Source organism: Octopus bimaculoides, chromosome 4 (assembly GCF_001194135.2).
Source record: "Octopus bimaculoides isolate UCB-OBI-ISO-001 chromosome 4, ASM119413v2, whole genome shotgun sequence".
NCBI lineage: Eukaryota > Metazoa > Mollusca > Cephalopoda > Octopoda > Octopodidae > Octopus > Octopus bimaculoides.
In genome coordinates, this window is record NC_068984.1 from 38990071 (window position 1) to 39017348 (window position 27278).

The 27278-nt window shown below is 34.6% G+C and overlaps 1 protein-coding gene across 3 annotated transcripts in view; it reads right to left on the reverse strand.

The window, feature by feature from the left end:
- Positions 1-693: 693 nt before the first annotated feature.
- The window catches only part of LOC106881149 (ATP-dependent zinc metalloprotease YME1L), a 58722-nt gene continuing 32137 nt past the window's right edge, over positions 694-27278 (reverse strand). For all 3 annotated transcript variants that reach the window (XM_014931434.2, XM_014931433.2, XM_014931432.2), the window contains exons 8-20: positions 24622-24712; positions 24245-24304; positions 21483-21575; positions 20634-20766; positions 17350-17412; positions 16495-16607; positions 12831-12875; positions 12358-12468; positions 11639-11790; positions 11015-11141; positions 5910-5983; positions 2683-2805; positions 694-1208 (exon numbers count right to left, since the gene is read on the reverse strand). In XM_014931434.2, the coding sequence (XP_014786920.1) occupies positions 1059-1208; positions 2683-2805; positions 5910-5983; positions 11015-11141; positions 11639-11790; positions 12358-12468; positions 12831-12875; positions 16495-16607; positions 17350-17412; positions 20634-20766; positions 21483-21575; positions 24245-24304; positions 24622-24712 (1335 nt within the window). In that variant the 3' untranslated portion in view covers positions 694-1058. The remainder of the gene's footprint in view (positions 1209-2682; positions 2806-5909; positions 5984-11014; positions 11142-11638; positions 11791-12357; positions 12469-12830; positions 12876-16494; positions 16608-17349; positions 17413-20633; positions 20767-21482; positions 21576-24244; positions 24305-24621; positions 24713-27278) is intronic.

Sequence of the window (27278 nt, forward strand, 5' to 3'; positions counted from 1 at the left end):
ATATATACATATATATATATATATGTGTGTGTGTGTGTGTGTTTCGACTGGGTGAAACCTAATGACATTTGAGGACAAAATTAGGGAGGGGAGTTAATTATTTAATTACTGTAAGGCTTGACGAATTAAACTTTAATATTCAGAGCCGATTCATGCACAACAACGTGGCTCAGCCTGCAATGTAGATATCACAAGCAGATAACATAAAATATTGTTGCTGATTGGGTTTTACAAGTTTATTCTTTTACTAATCCTAATCTACAGATATTCACAAGGTATTTTAAGGATTGAAGCTGCAGTCACATCATTGGCAAATATAATGCACATAATCTGTGGTAGTGCTGAAAAGGACTTTCATCCACTCAAGAGAGGCATGTGTATGAGTGTATGTGCATGCATATATACACACAATACACACACCATGTTTTCAAAGCTGAGTCAACACAAGTCTCTATTCAGAGTTATCCCTTGAATGGAGAATAAGAACAAGAAACTGAGTAGTAACTGGTGCAAACTCAACTTTGAACTAATTGATTCTACTCTCCTTTAAAAGATACGTTTTTCATACCAGTGTGAACCCATAACCATGTATATATAACAGACAGATTGAGAGAGAGAGAGAGAGAGAGAGAGAGATAAATGAGATGGTACAGAATATAAAATAAAGCAATATAAATAGACAAAGAAATAGAATATTGTCGAGAAACATTTTAATAAAACAACAACATGCTTTCCCAATATTTCCTGAGTATTATTTAAGGAATCAAACTTGTTGCAGAGCACATTTATTCTGGCACCTATCAACTTAGACCACTTTCTAATATTTTGGTTGGTCAGCCATTCCTTTATATAGGACAATCTTGGCTCATAGATTCTTTTGGTAAGACTACAGAAGAGTCTCCTATAAGACAGAAATTTAGGAGGAAAAATAAGTGAGGAAAACAAGATTGTTGAATTCGAATTAATAATTCTTTGTGTTTGCTATAAAAAAGTACTTTTCTGTTTGGAAGAAATTTTTCTAGCAGTGTAAAGATTATATTAAATGTTTAGCACTAGTGTCAAGAAGTCAGTTTCTGTGGAACTTTGCCATCAACAATTGCTTTGACATCATCTGAGTCTAAAGTTTCATACTTCATAAGGGCTTGAGCGATAGCTTTGTGTTCTGTACTGTGAGTTTTCATGATATGTCGTGCTCGGTCATAAGATTCCTGCCAAGAAAATAATATAATTATACAATAAAATTTTTTAAAATACAGTATTTACATATTCATTTACTACACATAGACGTGCATCTATATTCTTAAACTTTGTTTTGACCACTTATACACTTCTCCGTTCATTCTGTCTTGTACTTTCCGTCTTTCTCACTATTTTTTGTTTTTGGTCATTAGATCTTATATACATACATCAATAACATAGGCTAGTATATTTACAGTAGCACAACATGCTTCTTGGACAGTTAATATGGTTGTTAGTGATATAACAAGGTGTAAATAGAAATTATTTTTGTCACTGATGAACAGTACAACAGTCAAATATGGAAAATATGAGTATCTGACAATTATAGTAAGTAGTCCTCTATGGAGCAGAAATGTAACTCCTCTCAAAGACCCTGGCAAAGAAGATCAATGACTTTGATAGTAGAGTCCTGAGAACCATTGAAAACATCAGATGGTACCATCACGTTTCCAACAAAGAACTGCATGCATCAGCCTGCAGCCTCCCACCTCATAGCTATCTGTTGCATGCGCTGGTACGGACATGTCCTCCATCTGTTAGATCATCCTACCAGGGCTTTACTCTCATATGATACAGTATAGCCTCATGGCAGGCTCTGCATGAAATGGTTAGATGTGATTGGGGAAGATCTCCAGAGGCTCAACTTTGGAGGATACAGAGGAGCTGACACAGGACTACCAGCGACGGAGAGCACTGGTGGGCCAGGTTGGCTCTATGCATGATGAAGTCTCTGGGACCACTAATTTGGATGACCCTCAACGTCATCAAGCAAGCAGTACAACAATCTTTAATTATCATCTAAGAATGACTATTATGTTACAACATAAAGAGAAGTTTTTCTCTTTGACATACACAACAGCAACTAGCATATTTTGCATCTGAACCTGCCAAGATGTATTAAGAATAGATATGTGAATACTGTTCCTGATCTCGCTGTATATGGAGTAAACAATGATTTTATATGATACAACTATTCAATAACTATGTGAAGTTATTTTATAGTTCTATGTTTTAGAAAAAATTTCTTTACATGGTACAACTTTGATAGTCACATGGTAAAATATTTCTGACATGAATACCTCAGACTGAAAATAGTTTAACATGGGTATAGTTGAGTATAATGAACCTCATTTTCACTTGTCCTTATCTTATTGATCTCAAAAAGAAGAATGTCAGTCAACATGGCTGGCATTGCATTTCAAATATAAAGGGACATAGCCAAATATTTCAAGGTAATTAAATTTTCTACTCATTCTGCTAGTCACTGTTTAACAAAAACATTTATATATTTCCTAAACTGTAAGCTAAGTTATTTTTTCTTGATACTTAAACCACTATTCTATCCATGAACACAAACAGTATTTTAAAATCATAAGAACAAAATATGAAATAAAACCAAGAAGTTAAAATATGTTTTGTAATTCTGACATATGTCAGTCTTACCTGCAAAATACGTTTAATTTCAATATCCAGCTGTTCTTGCATAGCAGGACTTAATTCATTGACTTTCAGCATAGAAAGGCCACTGTCAAAGGGATCGTTATCATCAAAGACACGAACACCAATCTGAAATTAACAGAATGAAAAATTCCATAACTTAAAAGAATTCAAAATAAATGGGGGGGGGGGGGAGTCTGAATATCGCTTCAAGGTGGTTGAATGTTTACCATTTCATTCTTGTGTACATGCATACAGACAAAATAAACACATTGTTTAAAAAATTATTAATGTTTTAGATATATAGCTACAGGGATAGATGTTAAGAAGTTTGCATTGCAATCAAGTGGGTTTGTATTTCATCCCACTGTGTGGCATATTGGCAAGTGTTTTCTACTATAGTATTGATTTAACCACAAACTTGAGTGAAATTTGGTGGTAGGCAATTGCAGGGAAGTTAAAAGATAACACCTCACACAAAAATAAATGGAAAAAAAAAACACTATTCAATGTGAAAAATATGTTTTTCTCCACATTCATATACTACTACTAGAGAGAAGATAGTTACATTCAGAAATTTTTTTTTTAAAAACCCTATTATTTACTCTGCTAAAAAAGCATGGAGTTTTTTTCTTTAGGTTGTAGTTTAATTTTCTTCATGAACAAACAATATCTGTCCCATTTCTCTTTCTCTCCAGGTGTATGTACATATATACTGGGTCATCCCATAAATAATGTGGCTTTTTCAATTGCATGAACTAAAAGTCGGAGGGGGATGGGATAAACTACCTGCATCAACTTGTTATAAAAGCAGGTAGCAATTTTACCTTTCGTAGTGCAAGTTTTGAAGAGTGCAGTTCAATTTTAACTGATATTTTTTCAAAGCTATAATGGAAGTGACAAGTATTCAGCATATTTTGCTTTATGAGTTCAATAAAAGCAATAACGCAACAGAAAAGTGTTGGGGAAAGTACATGGGGACCAGACAACAAGCGTAAGCCAATGTCAACAGTGGTTCCAGAAATTTCAAACTGGAAACTACAGCCTAGAAGACAAGCCTTGTCCTGGAAGATCTGTAGAGCTTGATGAGGATGTCCTGCAAACCACGATGGAACAAAATTCCATCATAACTGTTGAGGAACTAGCAGAGAAGCTTGGATTTAGTCATTCAACCATTCATTAACACCTGTGTACCATCAGAAAAGTTAGCAAATTGAGTCAATGGGTTCCTCACAAACTTTCTGAGTTTAATCACATGCAGAGAGTGAATGTGTGCTTTTCTTTGGTGTTACGTCTAATGAATGAACCTTTTTTTGGACTGCATAGTAACTGGTTATGAGAAATGGGTTCTCTATAAGACAGTGGGTAGAGAAAGGAGAAACACTAGCACCCCAGGTTAAAGCAAGTCTTCACCCACGTAAGGTGTTGTTATCTGTTTGGTAGGATATGAAAGGTTTAGTCCACCTTGAACTTTTAAACGCAAACCAAATGATAACAATGTGAGCAGCTTGAGCGACTTAAGTCAGCACCAGAAGAAAAATGACTCTTTGGTTTCAAGATGAAAAGTTTTCTTCTATCAGGATAATGCTTGGCCACATACAGCGAGGAGAACATTCGCTGGACATTGCCCCATCTGATTATCATTTATTCCACAGTCTTCAAAATCATTTAGATGGAAAAAAAATGAATTCTGTAGACGAGGTCAGAACAGTAGTGGAGGGGTATTTTTTGTCACAGACAAGTGAATTTTGAAAGAGGGGCCTTGCAAGTCTACCAGACAGATGGAAAAGCATTGTAGAAAATGAAGGAGAGTACATTTTAGATTAAAAAAGAACTTTATGTTAATTTTGAAAAATAAAAGTAGCATAAAAAAAACTTTATTTATGGGATGACCCAATATATATATTGCCAGGTGGATGACATAATTGGAGAGCATTGGACAAAATATCTTGCGATATTTGGTTATCACGTTTATTTATGCCATTTATCCAGGTAAATGCCGTTTTTCAGGAGTGCTGAGACTGGTGAGATGATGGGAGGAATTTATCCTCAAACTAAAGACTTGGCCTGAATGCTTACAACCAGGGTGAACTTCACTGAAAGCGGACAATGACCAGCTGGTGGTGTTAAACTGAGTAATGAATCAAGTCAACTATTCAAGAACTCAAAACAAAATGAACTGGAATAAATAGCACCGATCCACCAACCTAAATTGGTACTTTGGTTTTATTGACTTTAAAAAGATGAAAGCAAAAATGACAATGGTGTAATTTGAGCAGAGAGAGAGCCACAGTAAATTCCACTATGGCATTTTAAACTATGTTCTAATATTTCTGTCAATTTGCTACCAATGTCCCAAAGTTTGATTATTGCTCAAGTCCATTTTGTCTTTCACTCTTCAGGGTTAGAAAAATAAATACTAAGGGTAGGGTTTGATGTAATTACTATCACTTAGAAAATGGTGTTCCAGCATGGCCACAGTTGGATGAACAAAACCAATCGAATACTTTTACCCTATAATCCTATTTTAATCATCATTAGGATCATGATATGCTTAAGAATATAGACAGAGAATATACAGTGGCAAGGAACAAGTATAATTGGAACAAAGATTTATTTGTTACATCAGTATGATACCTGCACCATACTTGGGTATATTCCAAAAGCTTCATTCTACAACAAGGCTATCCATTTTAGACATAAATATACTTTAGTGTAGTAAAACAAAATAAGCTATGCATGATTGGAGAAATTGCAACTGACACTAGTTTAGTGCCATGGCTACACAGACGTAAAAACATAATACAATATTGGACAAAACTTTCAGGACATCCCCTAGTATCATTAATGCTGCAAGGCACTGTTTGAAAGAACAACATTATCAGAAGGTTCCAAAATCATTATGGTCTCCAGTTTACAACTGACTTAATTTCTTTTAGTGCCATGTTCCGCTGGACTGGCTCCCATGCAGGTGGCACATAAAAAACACCTCTTTGAGCGTGGCCGTTGCCAGTACCGTGTGACTGGCCCTCGTGCCGGTGGCACATAAAAGCACCCACTACACTCTTGGAGTAATTGGCGTTAGGAAGGGCATCCAGCTGTAGAAACTCTGCCAGATCAGATTGGAGCCTGGCTTGCCAGTCCTCAGTCAAATCATCCAACCCATGCTATCATGGAAAGCGGATGTTAAATGACGATGATGATGATAATTATAAAATGAAAGTAAGTAATACCTTTTCAGACATTCCAAACTTTTTTACCATAGCTTCTGCAATAGCTGTGGCTTGCTGAAAATCTGACCCGGCACCTGAAAATTGATGGAAATGTCAGTTCATGAAATGGCATCATGTAATTAACATGTAATTCACTGAATATAAATCATCATAAAGTATTTTTGAGGATAAATTGTAAAAATACTTTTGATAGAGTGATTATCAAGAAGGACTATCCTAAATTAGTGAGAAGTGAAACATTGTAATAGAATTAACAGAAATGCTTTAGTGTCAAAGGTAACAAAATTTGACAGGCCAATTATATCAAACAAACATGATTAGAGTGAAAAGCTGATGAAAATCATGTTAAAGAATAAGAGTTACTACTTAATAATTTAGGAATACAGAATAGCTTATGTAAATCATAACTTACAAACTATGAAACATAAGTACAATACAAATGAAAAAAATGTAAATGTTTTTGCAGTTCAATAAATAAATTTTTAAGAGTCGTTACACAACTCAGGGTATGGAAGTTTTACCCAGTTTTGTAGAGGTCTAAACTACCAAAACTCAGTAAAATCGTGCTATAGCTGCAGTATTATATACTTTGTGTTGCATATTTATGAAATTCTCGAAAATGTCAATTTTTCGAAAAGCTACAATGTAAATCTCTAAGGTATTTCATCTGTTTTCTTATACTTAACCTTTAAAGAAGATATTTTGCTCTTTATCTTTGCCTCAGTTGGATTTGTGGATATATCATCGTGTGGAGGATGTCTTTGTTGGAACAATTCCCATGCCCTGCGTGGTATAATATTAGGATCTTCCTGAAATATTTCCAGCATTGTTGACTTGAATGGCTCATGAATTCCATGGCTAGCATTATACAATGTTGATTGTCCTTTTGTTTTGTTTGCCATCATGGATGAAATAACAGTTCAAATTTCTGTTTTCGATGGTTAATCCAAATGCCCAGGATGTTTACGTTTAAGTTCCACTAACATTTTACCTGGACCTCATTTCATAGCTTTGTTTTCAATACCCAAATTAAACATATCAATAATTTCTTGTTTAAATGGATCCACATACTTTTGACCATACTTATTACCATGCTTTCTTGTTCTTGCCCATCTGGTTTCAAATCCACAACACTCATTATTATTATGCTGGATTGCTTCATGAATGGGATCAAACATCTTAAGTTCTTCAACATTTGAACTAATATTAATCACCTCAAATTGATGCTGTACATGTATATCTTTAGCATAAACAATAGCATGACTGATTAAATCTTGTTGTCCTACGGCTCCCTTGCAATTATGAATTTCCATTTTGTAGGCAGTTGCAAATTCCCTATGACATAAATTACATTGAAGAGGATTTTCATCGTCTGATTCCATATCTAAATCATTAATATTTGATGCTACAGCAAGTCCAATACAATGCTTCTCTGGGATATTCCCCTCAACACCATAAACAATACATTCTGTTAAGCTGCCTCTACCTTTCTCTATAAGACCAATATCTTCAACAGTGTCTGTATCAAATATTTCATTTTCATTGGAAGCACAATCCTCATCGAATTTGCTTTCACAATTTCCTTCATTTACGTCATTCGTAGTGCCAATGATAAGGTTGTATGTTGCTGTCAATGGTAAGTTCGAATTTTCATAAAGTGAAGTGGGATTTCTTGTCAAATCAAACTGTACTTCCATATGATCACCTATGTTTTGTAATTTTCCAATTATCTTAGTTTTCCTGTTCAAACTGTTCAACAGCAGGCCTATTAATACCAACCAATGCTGTCACTGTATTACTTACACTGCCATTAGCATTTAAAGCATCAACTAATTCAACAGGAGTTATAACATCTGAACCCATATTACAATGCATATACACATGCCTCATAGCTGTAGCAAAATGAGCGTCGATACTGCCTTTAACATCTTGTACACCAGTGTGTATAAAAGTACAAAGTTTAAGGTTGTATCTACCTGCAATTTTATATAATGTAAACAATAAGTTTCTCTTCTTATAACATCTTGCGTTGTCAGATTGTACATAAAGATTTCAAATGTATAGAAATTTGGTTGATATTTATCTACATACTCCATCAAAATAGGACATAACAGCCACATAGTCTTGCTTACTACCCCCAGTAGAAATGTGATCGAAATGATATGATAATCCTTTAAATTTTCAGTATTACGCCGTTCTTCATTGATGTATCTTGTATACATCATGGTTCCATGCCACGATGACCCTTTCTTACCGTAAAAATCTGTAGTTTTTTCCCTATAGTATATAGCTTCGAATTTCATTTTGAAATCCATAACAACCATAGCATCTTCTAAACGTAAATTGAACATTATTTCATCAATCCTATTGCATTGATTAAGTACTCTCACATGATGACCAAATAAAAGATGCAATGTTTCCATAGCATCATTCAAAAGAATTATATGTTCTGGGCTCACATGCCATTTAATGTATTGTATTACATACTTGGAGAAGCAACAAACACCACAGTGTTTCATTTCCGCTCCAGAGATGGATAAAGAAAACTCTTTATCAGTGACACTACATGTAGAAATGTGTCCCTCATAGGTTGTCTTAATGTAAGCTTCTAAACCGTTAACAACAGCATTCAAAGATTCTGATTCGGCACTGGTAGCAACAACAGTCTTCAAACGTGCAAAATTATCATACAGTAATACTCTCATACATAATTGACTGCTTGTTTAATTGTTTGATCCTTGGTAGTTAACGTTTTGACTATCTTCTGGAATGATGTAGAGCCTAATTGTTTATTTGAGGTATGGTTTTTTTGTAATCACGTAGCATTATAGTTGTATTCTTTCCCTAATCAGCTTGGGGAAATGTATTTCTTCACCATTAATCGTAAATGTTTTGGTACTCCATGAGATTCGGCATACATTAGCATCCGACAAAACAAACTCCTCTGCAGCTTCCATTTGATCATGATCGTATCGTATAATTGATCTATTGGAAGGTGTAAGCTGCTTTCCACTGGCATATGTTTATACTTTCGTCGTAATGAAGCTACTTTCTTCATACCAATACCAAAATGATCTTTCAAAACATTTGAAACTAAGGATACTGCTAATGGAGCTGTAACAGCATCAGCTTGTACATTTTTTGGCAATGCATCTTGTACTTTAATGATATTTTCTGCTAATTTGCCTTCATTGATGACACCTTCTTCATTTTTAACAACCTCTTTCATAAGGCCTTCAGCATCATACAGACTAATGATAGAGCATACTTTTTCATTATGGTACTAGTTAGTTTCACTAGTCGTTTTTTAGCTGCCTCGTCAAAGTCTTCCATTCGGGTACTTTCACGTTTAGCTTTTCCCGGTAATGATGATGATGATTTTAAACCAAATGCTTCATACAATGCCCCCACTGTTGAAACAATTCGTGACGGATCGCTAACTTCTGGTTCAGAATCCTTTTGTTCCGTATATACACTATGTTTTCTTGTATTCATATTTGTTTTATGTGTGCTGACATCTCCCATAAGTCGTATTCTCTTTGTGGCACATGTGTTTACATTTTCGTTGCGTTTATTATCTCCACGACATGTACATCCACATCTGTAACATCCTTGACAACTAATACATCTATCTTCTTTGCAAGTACATGATAATTCAGACATAACTGCCGACTGGGTGAAGCAAAATCAAAATCAAAATCAAAATCTGGACTACCTGTGTGGGTTTTTTTTTATCTATTAATTTTAACCAATCAAATTGCCCTGTTTATTATTCAGTTTGTGATAATTCAGTATTTTAAAGTTCTACAAAAAGTTAATACTCTGACCCACGAAGCAACTCTTAAGAAAATTTCAAAAACAAATAAATGAATATTCTTGAGATATATCTCAACAAAAAACTTTAATCTGTTGTAACTTCTGTTAATAGAAATGACTGTTTCAAAACTGATTAGGATAGAAAGAGAATAAATGTACAAAGGAATTAGGATAATAAAAGTGAATATGAACAAGTATGAGTGACAGTACCAAGCCATGAAGTAATTATTGTCACAGCAAATAGAGTAAGGAATACAAGTATGCTTGAAAAAACCAGGTTGAACAAATTTAGTAATATTTATATACATATTATATAAATGTGTGTGTGTGTTATGCTGAAATGATTACAATAGGAACTGGACCACAAACTTAGAAGAGAACAAGCAGGTTTTCGAAAAGGAAGATCATGCAATATTCACATTAAGGAAACATCATTGAGCAATCACTAGAACATAGAACCCCAGGAGCAATAAATTATGTTGACTTAAAAAAGAAAAAAAAAACCTTTGACAGCATACACTGCTAGTCACTTTGGAAGATCCTTCAGATCTATGGTGTCCCTGATTGCTATATCAAAATCTGTAAGTCACTTTATGAAAACTCAAGTTGTTGTATAAAAGCAGAATTGGAATTTACTGAGTTTTTTTCAATTCTATCAGGAGTGTAACAAAGATGCATCCTGTCCCCATTCTTTTTCTTGATAATCTTGGACTACATTCTATGGTCCTTGGATACATGTAGATATGGCTGAAAATGGGGAAGAAGGAAACTGGCAGATTTAGACTTTGCTGATGACTTAGCCCTTCTTGCCAACAACTGCACAGAAACACACACTATGACAAATGCTCTAGATGAAACAGCTGGAAAATCCACTTGAGGGTAAATATATCAAAAACAAAAATACAGAAAGTTGCCTGCAGTGAAATACATGAAGTCTTAATCAATGGGGAAAAGATAGAAGAGGTTCAACGCTTCACATATCTTTGTAGCATTCAGGCAGCAGATGGCAATGCTGAAACTGACACAAAACAAAGGACAACCAAAGGCGCAGGAGTATCAAACAAGCTCCAATTGCTATGTCAATCAAAGAGGCTCATGTCACAAACCAAATTAAGGTTATTCTGGTCAATTGTTGTCTCAACATGTATGCTGCTGATACATGGATGAGTATCACTGGAATTATCAACACTTCATATACAAATGTCTCAAGCTAACAAATAAATTAGATGTGAATGAAATATATATGTCTAAAGCATAAATTGTGATGAAAGAACACCAAAAATGTTTACCTGTTGTAATTTTCTCACCACCATAGATAACTTCTTCAGCAACACGACCTCCCATACAAACATCAATTTCTGCTAACAACTGAGCTTTTGTTTTATTAAAGATTTCTTTCTCAGCAATATATGATGTCTGTTATAAAAAGAATAGAAATAGAAATTGTCTAGCATTCAGATTTAATATGTCTAATTTAGCAATTGAGTTAATGCACAGCACAAACATTTGATTACTATAAACAAATCATCTGTGTAGGTTGTTCAGTAAGGAATTGCAGAATTTTCATCTGTCATCTATGATAGAAAAATCCACCATACATTCCAAAACACAAATAAACAAAAATATTATTTTTTATAATTCAACTGCTAATAAATAAACAGGAACACAAAAGAGCCAGCAAGAGAGCCACGGTGGGCACTCAGTTTGTTAGTATCACACAAGGAGGATACAGCGGATAGTATACTTTTAGTTATCTAATGTGTGAAAGAAAGATGGGATGGTCAGACATAGAATGCATTTGATTATTTGGTTGACCACAATAACAACAGCAAGAAAAATAAACATTAAATTCAAAGTCTTTATAACATTTTAAAATAACACTAAGTAGGAAAAAGAAAATTTGTAATACTTACATGTCCCAAAGACATACCCCGAGGAATTATAGTGACTTTGTGTAAAGGAGTAGCATCTGAAGTAAAATATGCAACAATCGTGTGACCAGCTTCATGGTAAGCTGTTAACCAGTTTACTTCTTCGTCAGGGATTCGGGACTTCTTAGCAGGACCTTAAAATAGAGTTTGAATTTTGTTGAAAACTCAGTGTTATATGTTATATTTGTTTCTTATTTAGATATAAACACATATTGTTTTAGAGTTCTAGGAAGTGAAATGTCCAAATTGTGAACTAATAATGATACAATACACATTGTCTAAGAGAGAAAGAAGGAAAGACATAGATAGACTGGTCATTGATGACCTGGCATGAAGCTAAATAATACCAGTAACATAAATTTGACTGGAAAAGTAGGAGTACAACTATTTTCTTCCAAAGTAAACATCTTGTAGAATTTTGGGGGATAAAAGCATTAATTATTACATGTATTTTATGTAACCCTCTTACATTTCAGTTTTGCTTCATTGTCAGAACATTTAACTCTCCATTATCAAATTACTATTAAGCAGGGAATACAACATGTTGTCAGTAGGGTTTAGAAAAGATTGAGCTTTGTCATTCTAATTTGCATTTGATACACTTCATCAAAGCAAAGTCTTCAGTGGTGTCCTAATAACAGCAAGATTCACACAAACTTCCAAACTCTCCTGCACACATGCTAATGTAAATAGTTGCTTACCCATGAGTACTTTGTCACGTGCAAATTCCATATGTTCCATACTAACATTTGAAGCTCCATCCATAGCAGCTTTCAATGCAGCTTGGTTAACTAAATTTTCTAAATCAGCGCCTTTGAATAAGAAGGAAAAGAAAACAGTAATTTATGATATGATATAAACATTCATGGAGAATAGATATTTAATTTTCAAGTGAAAGTAATACTTCTTGTAGTTGAATTGATATGTATATATTTATGTGTGTGTGTCTGTGTTTGTTCCCATCATTTCTTGACAACCAATGTTGGTGTATTTACGTCCCTGTAACTTAGTGTTCAGCAAAAGAGATCGAGAGAATAAGTACTAGGCTTACAAAGAATAAGTCCTGGAGTCAATTTGCTCAACTAAAACCCTTCAATGTGGTGCTCCAGCATAGCTGCAGTCAAATGACTGAAACAAGTAAAAGAACAAAATAATATGATAGTTATTATCTTACCAGTAAAACCTGTGGTTCCTTTAGCCAACAGATCAACATCGAGGTCTAAATAATAAGAAAATAAAAAAGGCATTTAATGGAAAAATATTACTTATATTTGTAAAACACAATAACTAACTGGCAAACCTAACATTGTTATTATATATTGTAAAAACTGTATTATTAAATTTTACTTTGTAGTTTCAGTATCAAACAATAGTATTGAGAAGAGAGATCAGTAAATGTAGATAAATAATCATTGTTCTTGTTTAATCTCAGGTCAGCTCTGATTAAAAGGTATTTCAGTTACTATAATCCCAACACTTTTGGGGGCAGGGCAGAATGGGAATGGCATGTGTATCAAGGACTGCATAATGTAATATATCCTTCAGGTGTGGAAGCAAGGTTTAGAATCGAAGGGCCTTAGAGTCAATATTGCAAAAACCAAAGTCCTAGTAAGTAGGAAGGCGAACAGATCACAAACACCTTCAGGTAGATGGCCCTGCTCAATCTGTAGAAAAGGTGCTGGTAGAAACTCCATAAGATGTACTCAGTGTAAGCTATGGACGCATAAGAGGTGCAGCAACATCAAAGGAAGGTTAACCGGGATGATAGCTTTTGCGTGCAGCAGATGCACAGGGGTAATAAACACCGAAGATGGTTCAGAAAACAGATTCCATCACATGCTAGGGGGAGAAACTAGAAGTAGTTGATAGCTTTCGCTACCCAGGTGAGCAAGTCTGTAGTAGAGGTGGATGCTCTGAGAGCATTGCCACTAGAATAAGAATAGCCTGGGCAAAGTTCAGAAAGCTCCTACCTCTGCTGGTGACAAAAGGCCTCTTGCTCAGAGTGAAAAGCAGACTGTATGATGCATGTGTGTGAACTGCCATGCTACACAGCAGTGAAACATGGGCCATGACTGTTGAGAACATATGTAGGCTTGAAAGAAATGAAGCTGGTATGATCTGCTGGATGTGTAATGTCAGTGTGCAGACAACAGAGTGTAACGCCCCGAGAGAAATGTTGGACATAAGAAGCATCAGATGTGGTGTGCAAGAGAGACGACTGCGCTGGTATGGTCATGTGCTGTGTATGGATGAGGAGAGCTGTGTGAAGAAGTGTCACTCCCCAACAGTGGAAAGAACCTGTGGAAGGACCCAGGAGAACATGGGATGAGGTGGTGAAGCACGACCTCTGAACGTTGGGCCTCATAGAGGCAATGACAAGAGACTGAGACCTCTGGAGATACACTGTGACTGAGAAGACCCGGCAAGTAAAGCGAGATCACAGCCGTAGCCTATACCAGTGTCACATAACCAGCTCATTTAAAAAGTAAGTTTAAATCGTCGAGCGACACTCTGTGCTTGAGGAGACCTACAGAGTCAAGTAAAATCAATATCACCATCAGAATCTCAATCAAAATGGAAATTGTAGTTGTGGCCAATGCCAGTGCCGCCTGACTGGCTCCCATACTGGTGACATGCAATAAGCACCATCCATGCATGGGTTGATGCCAGTGCTGCTTGACTGGCTCCCCATGTTGGTGGCATATAAAAAGCACCATCCGAATGTGGCTCTTGTGCCGGTGGCACATAAAAAGCACCCACTACACTCTTGGAGTGGTTGGTGTTAGGAAGGCATCCAGCTGTAGAAACTTTGCCAGATCAGATTGGAGCCTGGTGCAGCCTTCTGGCAGTGAAACCATCCAACCCTTGCCAGCATGGAAAATGGACGTTAAACAATGATGATGATGATCCTTCCCTTTTCAAAATGGTAGAATGTAATGTAATTTGAGTGAATTTAGTCTGCTATTTCCTAGAGGTCAAGTAACCATGCAGAAGCTCCCTTGGTGGCTTGAACACAGGCATAACTGTGTGGCTCAGAAGTTTGCTTTGCAACTGCATTGTTTCACAAATACATGGTACCATGGGCAAGTCAACTGATGTTTTGTGAATGAAACTTGTTTGGCAGAAGCCTGTTGGAGGGACAGTTCTTGTTCATGGGTGTCTCTAATGGAATCCACTATATTACAGGCATTCAGGCCAGATGTCCAACCTGAGGATAACTTCCTCTCAGTCACAGATATTTTCTTTATTTAATGACTAAGTTGAAATGTCAGTGTTTGTTGTTGTGTTAAACAAAGTGAAAACAGTATGAATAAGCTGCAAGCTTCTTTAATATTAAAAATATCTTTATTCCTTTATCTGTTACCAACATCTAACCTCTATGCAGTTGTCTGATCTAATAGAAATAGCAGCCAAATAACCTTTAAATTTCACACTACCAGCTTAAAAAGACGTTTTGAATAATATGGTGCTGGATGTATTTGAATATAAGATAAGACAGTCATAGCTGGAGTGCTCATGATCATAGGCCTGTGTAATCAGAGCTGAACAGGAGTTAAAAGAAATAAAACTGAAAGTTAAATAAGATACTGTGACTGAGAAGTAGTTGGACCACTAACCATAAAGTTCATCACTTCAGACTTGCTAACAACTACTGAATTATTTTCCAAGGTAAAGTATTAACTCTGCTCATCTGGCTAACAATTATCCCCATTTCTAGTTTACAGTCGAGCTGTTAGCAGTAAAATGGAGATTCAGTTGCTTAAAATCCCAAATTAAAATCCTGCTCATAAATTTAATGCGTCAGCATACCGATAACTGTACTGTCTTAATAATGAAGGAAGTGTGTGTGTGAGAGAGAGAGAGAGAGACAATTATTAACATAGTTGAGTAACAATCTAATTCAAGCTGTTGACTTGAGTTTGTAAAGAGATCTAAGTGCCTGCTGGAAAGACTTACAAAATCGTTGTTCAAACAATTTGTTGATGTAAATATACATAAACCCAATATAATAGTAATCAATAAATGAAATACAGTAATCCCTCGACTATCGTGGGTGTAACATTCCAAAACTCCCGTGATAGGTGAAAATCTGCGAAGTAGAAACAGTACTGTACTGTATATATTTTTAAAATCATTATTATAATTTATATATATTTATTTTATTATAAAAGCAAAACAATACCACACACTCGCCTCCCAAGTTTTGTTTTCCATACAGTATGGGTGATATTTTGTTTACTTGTCTATGGTACACTAAGTATTTTCTTTTAATATATTTTAATTAATGTGTTATATGGTGCAGTACTGTACTCTATTTTTATTTATTAATTTTTAGGCATGAAAATGCTTATATTACCACAGAAATAATTAAAATCTATGTTATTATTATTATTATTGTTTAGGTCACTGCTTGGAATCGAACTCGGAATCTTGGGGTTAGTAGCCAGTGCTCTTAACCACTACGCCATGGGCATATGGTGTAGTGGTTAAGAGCGTGGGCGACTAACCCCAAGATTCCGAGTTCGATTCAAAGCAATGACCTGAACAATAATAATAATAATAATAATAATAACATCGAAAATTACCTTAGGAATGAGAACCCAGGTTCGAAATTTCCCCAAGACACCTGATGAAGGCAGGAGAGTATATCAGCTGAAACGTTGTGTTAACAACAAACAAGACGAGGACAAATATCTGTCAAATGTAAATAATGTACATAATTCCTCATCTCTTAAATATAGACCTGTAAAATCCGCAATGTACTGAGTGTGCGATAGGCAAACTGTGATATGGTGAGGGATTACTGTACACACAAATAATATATGCAATATATTTACCGCTTTCCATTTTAATTTTACACATGTAATATTTCAATATATCTCTTCGGCCTTTTAAGTCTGGTGGAAACACCCTTACTTCAACATCAAACCTTCCAGGACGTAATAAAGCTCTAGAATAAAAAAAACACCGATGACATATATTTTTTACTGTTTACAGCTAGAACAAAAACACTTTAAGTTATTACTTTTCAATATATTCTGGAGCTCAGACATATAAATGGACTGACTCAAATAAAAATACCCATGATATACACCTCATCTCACTCATTTCGGTTGCATTTCTATATTTTATACTGTATTTCTTTATTTTGAATGATAAATGTTTATCACTTTCTACATTTCCTCAGTACAGAGTATATGAAGTAATCTATCTTGTATTAACATAGTTAAATAGTGAATATTGTTTTTGAAAGCTTAACTGCAAGTTAATAAGGAAGCCTTCAACAGAGTCACTTGCTCTGTGATCTTGTGGTCTCTGAGGAAGCTAGGAGTAGAAGAATGGCTTGTGAGAGCCATACTAGCCATGTACAGCATTGTTGTAAGTAAAGTGAGATCCATAGAAACCATGCCAAAGCAGATAATGGAGCTCAATGCAGTCCTTTGGCTCATCAGATCCTGTTGGACTTGAACAGCCCATGCCAGCATGCAAGCCAAACAGTATGTGATGGTTGTTGATGAAAATATACAGTAACAACATTAAACCATAACATTTGCAGTAAAGAAGGAGAATCAATATTGACAATATTGACTCTTCGTTGAAAAGTCTGTCAGACAATGATTCAGCAGTTTAAAGTTAATAAATATATTTAAAAGAAAAATAAAGTGAAGAAGGATACTTAAATTAATACTCACTTGTCTAGGTTATCTCTTCTGTTGGTGGCACCAAGAACAATGACACCTTCATTTTGGTGAAATCTGTAGAAGAATTTTTACTCATTTTTCATATGACTTTAAAAACAAAATGGTTTGGCTGTTTCGGTTGATGGCCAACTAACCTTTTAAAATAATTCATACTTTTATTTTTGAAATTTACATGTTTAGTGACTAAATGTATTTTTAGTTTGCAAGAAGGCAAGGCTGTGTGGTAAGAAGTTTGCTTTCCAACCACATGGTTCTGAGATCAGCTCCTGTGTGTGACACCTTGGGCAAGTGTCTTCTACTATAGCACTAGGCCGACCAAAGCCTTTTGAGTAAATTTGGTAGACAGAAACTGAAAGAAGCACATTGTGTGTGTGTGTTTGTGTATGTATGTATGCATGTGTATGTTACTACTCAATGCCTTGACATCATGTGATAGTTGTAAAGAAGTGTCACTACCATACAACCAGTGTCCTTCATTTCCAATCTTTTGTAAAAACATGGTCATAAGGAAAATAGGTGATGGTAGGGAACAGGAAGGGGATCCACCCATAGAAAATCTGCCTCAACAAATTCTGTCCAACCCATGTAGGCATGGAAAACTGGCTGTTAAGACATGATGATAATGATGACCCATGACACCATTTGCAAGGTTTTCCTTGTAAAAGACATAACAGTAATACAGGTAGTCTTTTCTCTCCCGACCAAGTAAGCACAAAGCTTAAGTAACTGCGCATTCTATCAATGGATGTTTAGAAGATTTTATTCAGTAGTGACATGAACTTGCTCTGATTATATTCACTAGGTGGGTTACTAACACAAGAAATAGTAAAATTGTTCGTCTTACTCTATTTTCTTATTGGTTTCAGTCATGCTGGACCACTACTTTCAAGAGTTTGCATTGATCACTTTAATCCAGTAATTATTTCAGGCTAGTAATCTATTTTATCAATCTCATTTATTTTGGTGTAAAAGTACATAATTCGACACTGTTTTAGAGTGAGAGAGAGAGAGAGAGAGAAAGAGAGAGAGAGAAAACACTTGAGTCAGCAAGCAAGCGTCTATGCGGTAGCTCAACTTTCTAGAATGAGCAGTGAAATTTACCTGTAATTACACCTTATCATATTGAAAACAAAAACATAGGATAATGTAGGTCAATCATGAATTGTCCAAGAGAAGGACAAGGTGGTCATGATTGGAATGTCTTTGATCAGAGGTCACTCAGTTAGGGTGACCTGGGGCTAAATAACAATAACCTCACACATGTGTGCATATATGTGTATGTATGTAAGTCTATATGAGTGGTTTCTGCAGTTTCTGTGTGCAAGTTTTACTCACAAAGTATTGGTCAACCTGAAGCTAGAGTTGATGGATCAAGCCTGAAACCATATGGTTTCAAATTGAACCTCTTAACCAATGGCTATGATAAATATTTTATGATTTGATGATAATATTTAATTTGAAGTCCAAACAAATGTTGATGCACCTTATTGTATTAATAAGATGCATGTATTGGGTCATCCAATAAATAATGCAGTTTTTTCAATTGCATGAACTAAAAGTCAGAGGGGAATGGGATAAACTACCTGCATCAACTTGTTATAAAGCAGGTATCAATTTTACCTTGTCCTTATTCTTAGTGTAAGTTTTGAAGAGTGCAGTTCGATTTTAACAGTTATTTTTTCAAAGCTATAATGGAAGTGATAAAGGAGCATATTTGGCATATTTTGCTTTATGAGTTCAATAAAAGCAACAACGCATCAGAAAGTGCAAGGAATATTCATGCAGTATATGGGGATCGGACAATAAGTGTAAGCCAGTGTCGATGGTGATTCCAGAAATTCCAAACCGGAAACTACAGCCTAGATGAGCCACATCCTGGAAGATCTGTAGAACTTGATGAGGGTGTCCTGCAAACACTGGTGGCACAAAATCCAATTGTAACTGTTGAGGAACTAGCAAAGAAGCTTGGATTTGGTCATTCAACCATTCATCAACACCTGTGTGCCACCAGAAAATCACCATCTTTAGTTTCAAGACGAAAGGTGTTCTTCTATCAGAATAATGCTAGGCCATGTACAGCGAGGAGACATTCCAAAGGCTGGAGCAATTTCAATAGGAAATGATGCCCCACCCACCATATTCACTGGACATTGTCTCATTTGATAATCCTTTATTGAGCAGTCTTCAAAATCATTTGGATGGAAAAAATATGAATTCTGTAGACAAGGTCAGAACAGTACTGGAGGAGTATATTTTTGTCACAGACAAGTACATTTTGGAAGAGGGGTCCTGCAAGTCTACCAGATAGATGGAAGAGCATCGTAGAAAATGAAGGAGAGTATATTTTAGATTAAAAAAGAACTTTGTTTATCTTAATTTTGAAAAATACCACATTATTTATGGGATGACCCAGTATATCTCATCAATAGAAAACATTGCAAATGAAACTGAAACAACATTTTTTGAAATATAAAAAAAAAAAACAAAAAAACTCAGAACAAAGATTGGTTTTGTAGTTGTTGGCACTCCGTCGCTTACAACGTCGAGGGTTCCAGTTGATCCAATCAACGGAACAGCCTGCTTATGAAATTAACGTGCATGTGGCTGAGCACTCCAGAGATGCATGTATCCTTAACGTAGTTCTTGGGGATATTCAGCGTGACAAGGCTGACCCTTTGAATTACAGGCACAACAGAAACAGGAAGTAAGAGTGAGAGAAAGTTGTGGTGAAAGAGTACAGCAGGGTTCGCCACCATTCCCTGCCAGAACCTCGTGGAGCTTTAGGTGTTTTCACTCAATAAACACAACGCCTGGTCTGGGAATCGAAACCTCGATCCTATGACCGCGAGTCCGCTGCCCTAACCACTGGGCCATTGCGCCTCCATGGTTTTGTAGTAAACAGTTTGGTAACTACTATTCTAGTGTTGCTATAAACTTTGCTAAATACACACAATATGAAAGGAATGAGGTATTTTTATTTTCCATGCACAAGTTATTGTGCCAGAGTCAAAACAGCCACTTAAAACACATTCACTTTTGTATATTTTTTGATAGCATTATGCAATCATTATACAACACTATAAAGAAATAAAACACAACTGAATGTAATAATACCTGTGTTTTAATTAGATCCACTATGATCTAATTATTCCAGTTTCAACATACAATCTCTAACCAAGTTATTTGCCAAGCAACCACATCTCTGATATAAGTTATTTAGTATTTGGTTTACTTAACAGATAGAATAATAAATAGTAATAACAAAGTATACTCACCCATCCATCTCAGAAAGAAGCTGATTTATGGTTTGATTAGCATAGGGATGGATCTGAGAACTTGTTCGTTTGGCCCCAACAGTATCAATTTCATCAATAAATATAACACAAGGTGCCCTCATTTTGCCAGCAGCTAAAATGAAGAAAAATCCCCAGTTTATATTTAATTAAGTTTTATTACTGAATTTAAAAGTATATAAATGAAAATAAGACGGAATAACTAAATTGGTTCTGCAAAATTATTTTGATCTGATTTTATATTAGATAGTTAACCAAGTAGCCTTTCACCATTTAATCGTGATTTTAGATTACTCAATACTTGAGGTAATGCATGTGTTTTTCATATGCTGACTGCTCATTACATTTATTTCTCATTCCACAATTTCAAATGTTAGGATCAAAGAACAGTAGCATGTCAGCAATAACTGCCAATGACAAAGAGTTTAAATAAGATAACGAACATCTGAGCAATCAATATTGAAGATGATATGATTATTTAAAAAGTGATTCAATCTGAAAGTTTTTTCACAGAAGATATGCTAAATAATTCCAGAGTCGGTAGACATTCTAGCAGATAAACTAGATACAGAAATGTGAAAATGTAAGTGAAATTGTACACATAGTTGTAACTAATTTGTTTAAGTAAGCTGATAGAATTGTAATTATTTGAAGGCTGTTTTACTTTCATATGATGCTGATGGTTGGGATAGGTGATTTGCTGGAGCAATTGTTGTGAAGTATGAGTACAAACTGTAGTTGAAAGCTAGGCAAAGTGGAATCATATGAGTGATATATACTCTCAAGTTATGTAACTTAAAATTATTGTCTCAAAAGTGAAAAATGACATACAAAATAATTGCCGCACTCTCTTGGCACCAGTTCCAACAAAGATTTCATCAAATTCCGATCCAGATGCATGGAAAAAAGGGACACCAGCTTCTCCTAAAGATACAATTAAAAGTTATTAAAATAGTAAGCATATATAATAATGCAAAGAAGAATATCAAAGAACAATAGTAGAAATCAGAAATGTAAAATATTCTCTTTGAAGTGAACTTTAGTACTTCTGAAAATTTAGGAATCATAGCAAAACATTTAGAGGATATATAACAAGTTGCACTTTTTAATTCAAAAGTTAATATAAATTTATTGAACCTACTGATTCTGTTATCTAATTGATACCTCACAGGCAACATGCTTAGTATTTTTAACATACACATATATAATGAGGCATGCTCGAGCCTTTAAGAAGTTTGCTTCGTGACTACATTGAGTTCAGTTCAATCCCACTGCATAAGCAAGTATGTTCTGCCACTGACTCCATCCAACAACTGAGTGATATTTGATATATAAAAATTGTGTGGAAGTTCGTTGGATGTATGTGTGTGTATCAGTATGGAATAAAAAAAAAAAATACTTAGTATTTACTTCCGTCCAAGTTGTGTCCCTTTATGGCATGGTCGAATTGCAAAAGTAATAAAAATAAGTATTAAAAGTACTTGTGTCAATATAATTGAAAGCAGTTTATCCCAGCATGGCTGCAGTCCAATGACGGAAACCAGTAAAATAATAAAATAATAATTGTGACTAAAACGGTTTCAGTGAAATGAAATGTGTTTCATGAGGCGAGTTCAATTGGCTGGCGAGATTATTTTAATTTTATTTTGAAATATAGTCTAACTTTATTCACACTGTACATAAAGGGAAATCAATCCTTTACTACTAAAACTTATAGAGAAAGAAAAAAATATGTCGGATTTGTTTTCCCTACTGTTACAGGAATGAAACACTCACATATGAATAATCAACTTCAAGAAATAGTTTTCTCAATGTTAATATAGCAAAAAGTATAAGATTTTAAGTATGTAAGGACAAGTGATTACACAACCCAACAGGACGTTTTTACATGATATGAAGGTTTTTTTTTTTGATTTGATGAATCCAAAAATGGAATCTATTTTTTATCATCACAAAGATTTCAAGATACCCAAACACCCAAATCCTCAGTAGGTGATAAGGGTGGACTTCAAGATGGTCAATTTTCTTCTAGAGCAACAAAGTGGATATATAAAATATCCATGCTTTTTATATATGTGGGATAGAAAAGCCAGGGAAAAAAACCCTGGGTGATCAAAGAAAGCCACAGAAAACATTAGTTCCAGGGTATTCTATTGTGATTGAAGAGCCTTTAGTTTAACCTGGAAAAATCATCCTATTTCTACTCCATGTCAAACTTGGATTATGAAGCAGTTTGTTAAAGCTCTGGATAAAGATGGACCATGCTTTCACTATATCTGCAGTACATTTCCTTGTTTGAGCAGCGAAAAGATAAAAGCTGGAGTATTTGAAGGGTCTCAAATCAGAAAATTGATGAAAAATGGGAACTCTATAAATTCAATGAATTTCAATGAAACAGTAGCATAGAATTCATTTGTAATAGTTGTAAATGAATTTCTGGGCAGCAAGAAAACTGCTAACTATGCCGAAATAGTTGACAATATGCTAGAGAACTTTCATGAGTTGGAAGCAAATATAAGCATAAAGCTTCACTATCTTCACAGACGCCTTTAAAATTTTCTGAAAATTTTGGTGACAAATGACAAGCAGAGAGAATGTTTCCATCAGGACATAAATTAATGGAACAAAGGTATCAAGGCAGATGAGACTTGTGTATGTTGGCAGACTATTGCTGGAACTAGGCTCATGATGTTCTTGAGCTTCAACACTCAAGAAAATCATCCAAATGCAAATTCATGGAAAATTAGACATAAACAATCATGTAATTTGTCTGTAGAAATTAAAAATTTTTTACTAATTTTTCAGTTAAATTTTAAGATAACATTCTGGTTTTGAAGAAAAACTAATCTCTATGTATGCTTGTATATTATGCCTTGTTCTTCATAAACTGTTTTATTGAAAAATAAAAAAACAATGAAATCCTATGGATCCTGTATTTTAAAATCTTGACATGATGATAATAAATGGAAATCATTTATGGATTCTGTATGTCAAAAAACCCTTAGTTAAGGTCCAGATATTTTGACAACAGAGAGAAAAAATAGAATAGAGTTAAAGCATCGTGACATGGCCAAGTCAGGGCATGTTGAAATCATGGGATGCAGCATGGATGTGATCTATTTTGGCAGATGAATTCATTGAATCAGTTTCACAAGATACTGAGTGAAAGAACAAGCAACAAGCTGTTAACAGCCAGGTTCAACCAGTTAGTAAACTATTGGTATCATTTATAGTTGAGGAGCATGCAGATGAGATATTTCAGCTAGTAAAAGACCAATGTGACTAAAACCCAAGCCAGACAATCATGCCTCATTGTTCAATCCAAGATATTTGGCATGAAAAAGTTGCATTGGTTTGGGCGAGTTACCTGATGAGATTAATTGCCAAAGCATCAACATAAAAAAATAACTAAAATTTATGAGTTAAAACTGCTAGATGATAACTGCAAACATTTTTAAGTAACTAACTGATAACAGGAAATAATTTCTGATTAAATACAAACTGTAAGTAAAATTATACATGCTGTGCAGTTTAGAAACACGTAACAGTTTAAATAGTAAATTAATTTAATAAATTGCTTTTTAAGAACTTACCGGCAACTGCACGAGCTAATAGAGTTTTCCCAATACCAGGAGGCCCAACAAGTAAAACCCCTAGAAAGAAGAAAGTAGATGATTCAGATGAGATTTTAATTAACTGGTTATATGTTATAGACAACAACTTCATTACCATAATAGTAATGAGTGGCTACATTGCTGACTTCAAAAGCATGAATAAAAAATAAGTAAATATACAAGATTTGTAAATTTGTACTTTTGTAAGTTGAAAAATAGAAGAAAGACCAAGGGGAAAATTAGCTATTACGAAGAGAATCTAGGGAAAGATAATTAAATTAATTTATGATATAAATCAAATAAAAAAAATAAAAGTATAATAACTAAGTTGTAATCATAAAATATGAAGGATTTACCTTTAGGTAACTTAGCTCCCAGAGCTGTAAATTTTTCTGGATTTTTTAAATATTCAACAATGTCTTTCAATTCTTGTTTAGCTTCGTCAACCTAGAATATGTCATAATAGTGTAAATGAAAATGTATAGACTGTGAAGTAGAAGGTTATTTAATTAAATAAAAACAAGGACTAACAGATATCGAACATTTGGTTCACTAATATCACTGTGTGACATAACAATAAACTCATAGCATTCTGCAGTAATTTCCTTTAATTTACCACAAATAGATATAACTTATAAATTTTGGGATAAGGCGGAGAAGGAAAGTAGTTGCTTTAATTGATCTAATACTTAAAATTGAATGGTATGTATTTTATTGACCCTCGAACTGGGGTTGGGGAAATTTTGATTTGAAAGAAAAAAAATCATAGATTCTCTGAATTCAAAAGGTTTATTGAATCTATTTATGAAGAATACAATTATAGATATAAAAAGTATAAAACAAATGTGATAAATTAATATCCTCATTATGAAACAGAAGGATTTTTCTAGAAACTTTTTCACTTCGGGCTTTGGAGAAATGATGTCGACAACACCTTAGTAACCAAATTGCTTGTAGTTCAAAATGGCATGACATCTAAACACATCTATTACATTGGTCAGATGTAGTATTACCAGAAGAAAAATTTGTCATAACAAGGAACACATTTTTATATAATTTTACTTATGTCTAACAAATCCTCATTACCCACAAGAATTTCATTTTTACTCCACTTGGGGTAATTTACCCCTATTCATCCTAGAAGATTAAAAAGGATTTGAACTTAGAGTGTTACAAGACATAACTAAATACTGGTTACAAATTATGGCATAAGGTCAGCAATTTCGGAGGTGAGGATAAATTGTTTACATTGACCCCAGTGCTCAACTGATGCTTATTTTATCAATCCCAGAAGGATGCAAAGCAAAGTTGACCTTGGTGGTATCTGAACTCAGAACATAAAGACAAACAAAATGCAGCTAAGCATTTTGCAGAGTGTGCTGATGATTCTGCCAGCTCACTGCCTTAACCCTTTCATTACCAACCTGGCTTTGGCTCTGAGTACAAATGTCTTGTTTTCATAAGTTTTGAATTAAAATCTTCCACGAAACCTTAGTCACAAATTATGTTCCTAACACTAGCTGAATGATAACTAAGTTATTTTATAAAATTCTTTGTTATATTTAAAGTAACTGAAAGAAACACAGAGCATCTCAAAATAAATACAGTAACAAAAGGGTTAACATAATTAAATATCATTAGGTATTTAACTCTTTTGTTACCATATTTCTGTTGAGATGCTCTGTGTTTCTTTCAATTGATTTTAAATATAATAAAGAAGTTAGTAAAATAACTTAGTTATCATTAAGTTAGTATTAGGAACATAAATCGTGATTAAGGTTTGGTGAAGATTTTCATTCAGAACTTTTGGAAACAAGACATTTGTACTACAGAACCAGAGGCAGTTTCAAGCAGGTTGGTATCAAATGGGTTAATACAACACTACTATTTCAGATACTAGTTTACTCCACTACTACATAAAAATCAATGCAACAAGTGAGTATCTTGGTGGAAACAACAGCCAAATTTTCTTCAGAACACACCCTAGAAACAATGTCTGGTAAAAAAAAAAGGTGGAATAATCATGGCTGGATTATCTTTTGCCTGTATGTCTACCTGATCAGGGCTAATGGAGCCAAATAACAACTATATAAAAATAACTGCTAAAGTTAATACTCTTTTGTTTATAGATACATATGACTTGAACTCAAACATTTGTTACAAGTTCCCTCTTCTTACATAGTTCTTAAAGGATAAAAGTTACTATTCAGTTAGTTTTTATTTCTCTATATATGGAATAAGAAAATCTGGTTTTTAAAGTATCTGTGCAAAGAACTTAAACATTCAAATGTGCAAGCTCAAAGATAAGCATGAAAAACTGCAAACATGAGGGGGAAAAAAAATATGGCACTTGTTTGGTTGGAACTGATAGCAAGAATGATTATGACTCTAAAAGGAAGAATATTTTGAAAAGTATACTTTAAAACAGCTGATTGAAGTCAAGAAATGTCATAACTAGGACAATTTTCTAATAATAAAATGCATTTTTTTCTGATATTAATATCATTTTACACTGAAAAATCTGAGCAGTTAATGCATTCATAATTTCTCAGACAATGTATTAAATGGATGTTTCTGTTTAGGTTTACAGGGGCTTTTTAATATTGATTTCTAGCATGAGTACAAGGTCACAAGTTTGAAGGGAGTGACTATTTACATCAACCCAGTATTTTATTTCGTTAAACAATGAATTCCGGGTAGAGGTAGGGGTCCACCAAGGTTCCGTCCTCAGCCCCCTATTATTTACCATAGTCCTCCAGGCAATCACAGAGGAGTTCAAGACAGGTTGCCCCTGGGAGCTCCTCTATGCTGATGACCTTGCCCTAATTGCGGAGTCACTATCAGAACTAGAGGAGAAGTTTCAGGTGTGGAAGCAAGGTCTAGAATTGAAGGGCCTTAGAGTCAACCTAGCTAAAACCAAAATCCTAATAAGTAGGAAGGTAGATAAAACACAAACCCCTTCAGGTAGATGGCCCTGCTCAGTATGTAGAAAAGGAGTAGGTAGTAACTCTAT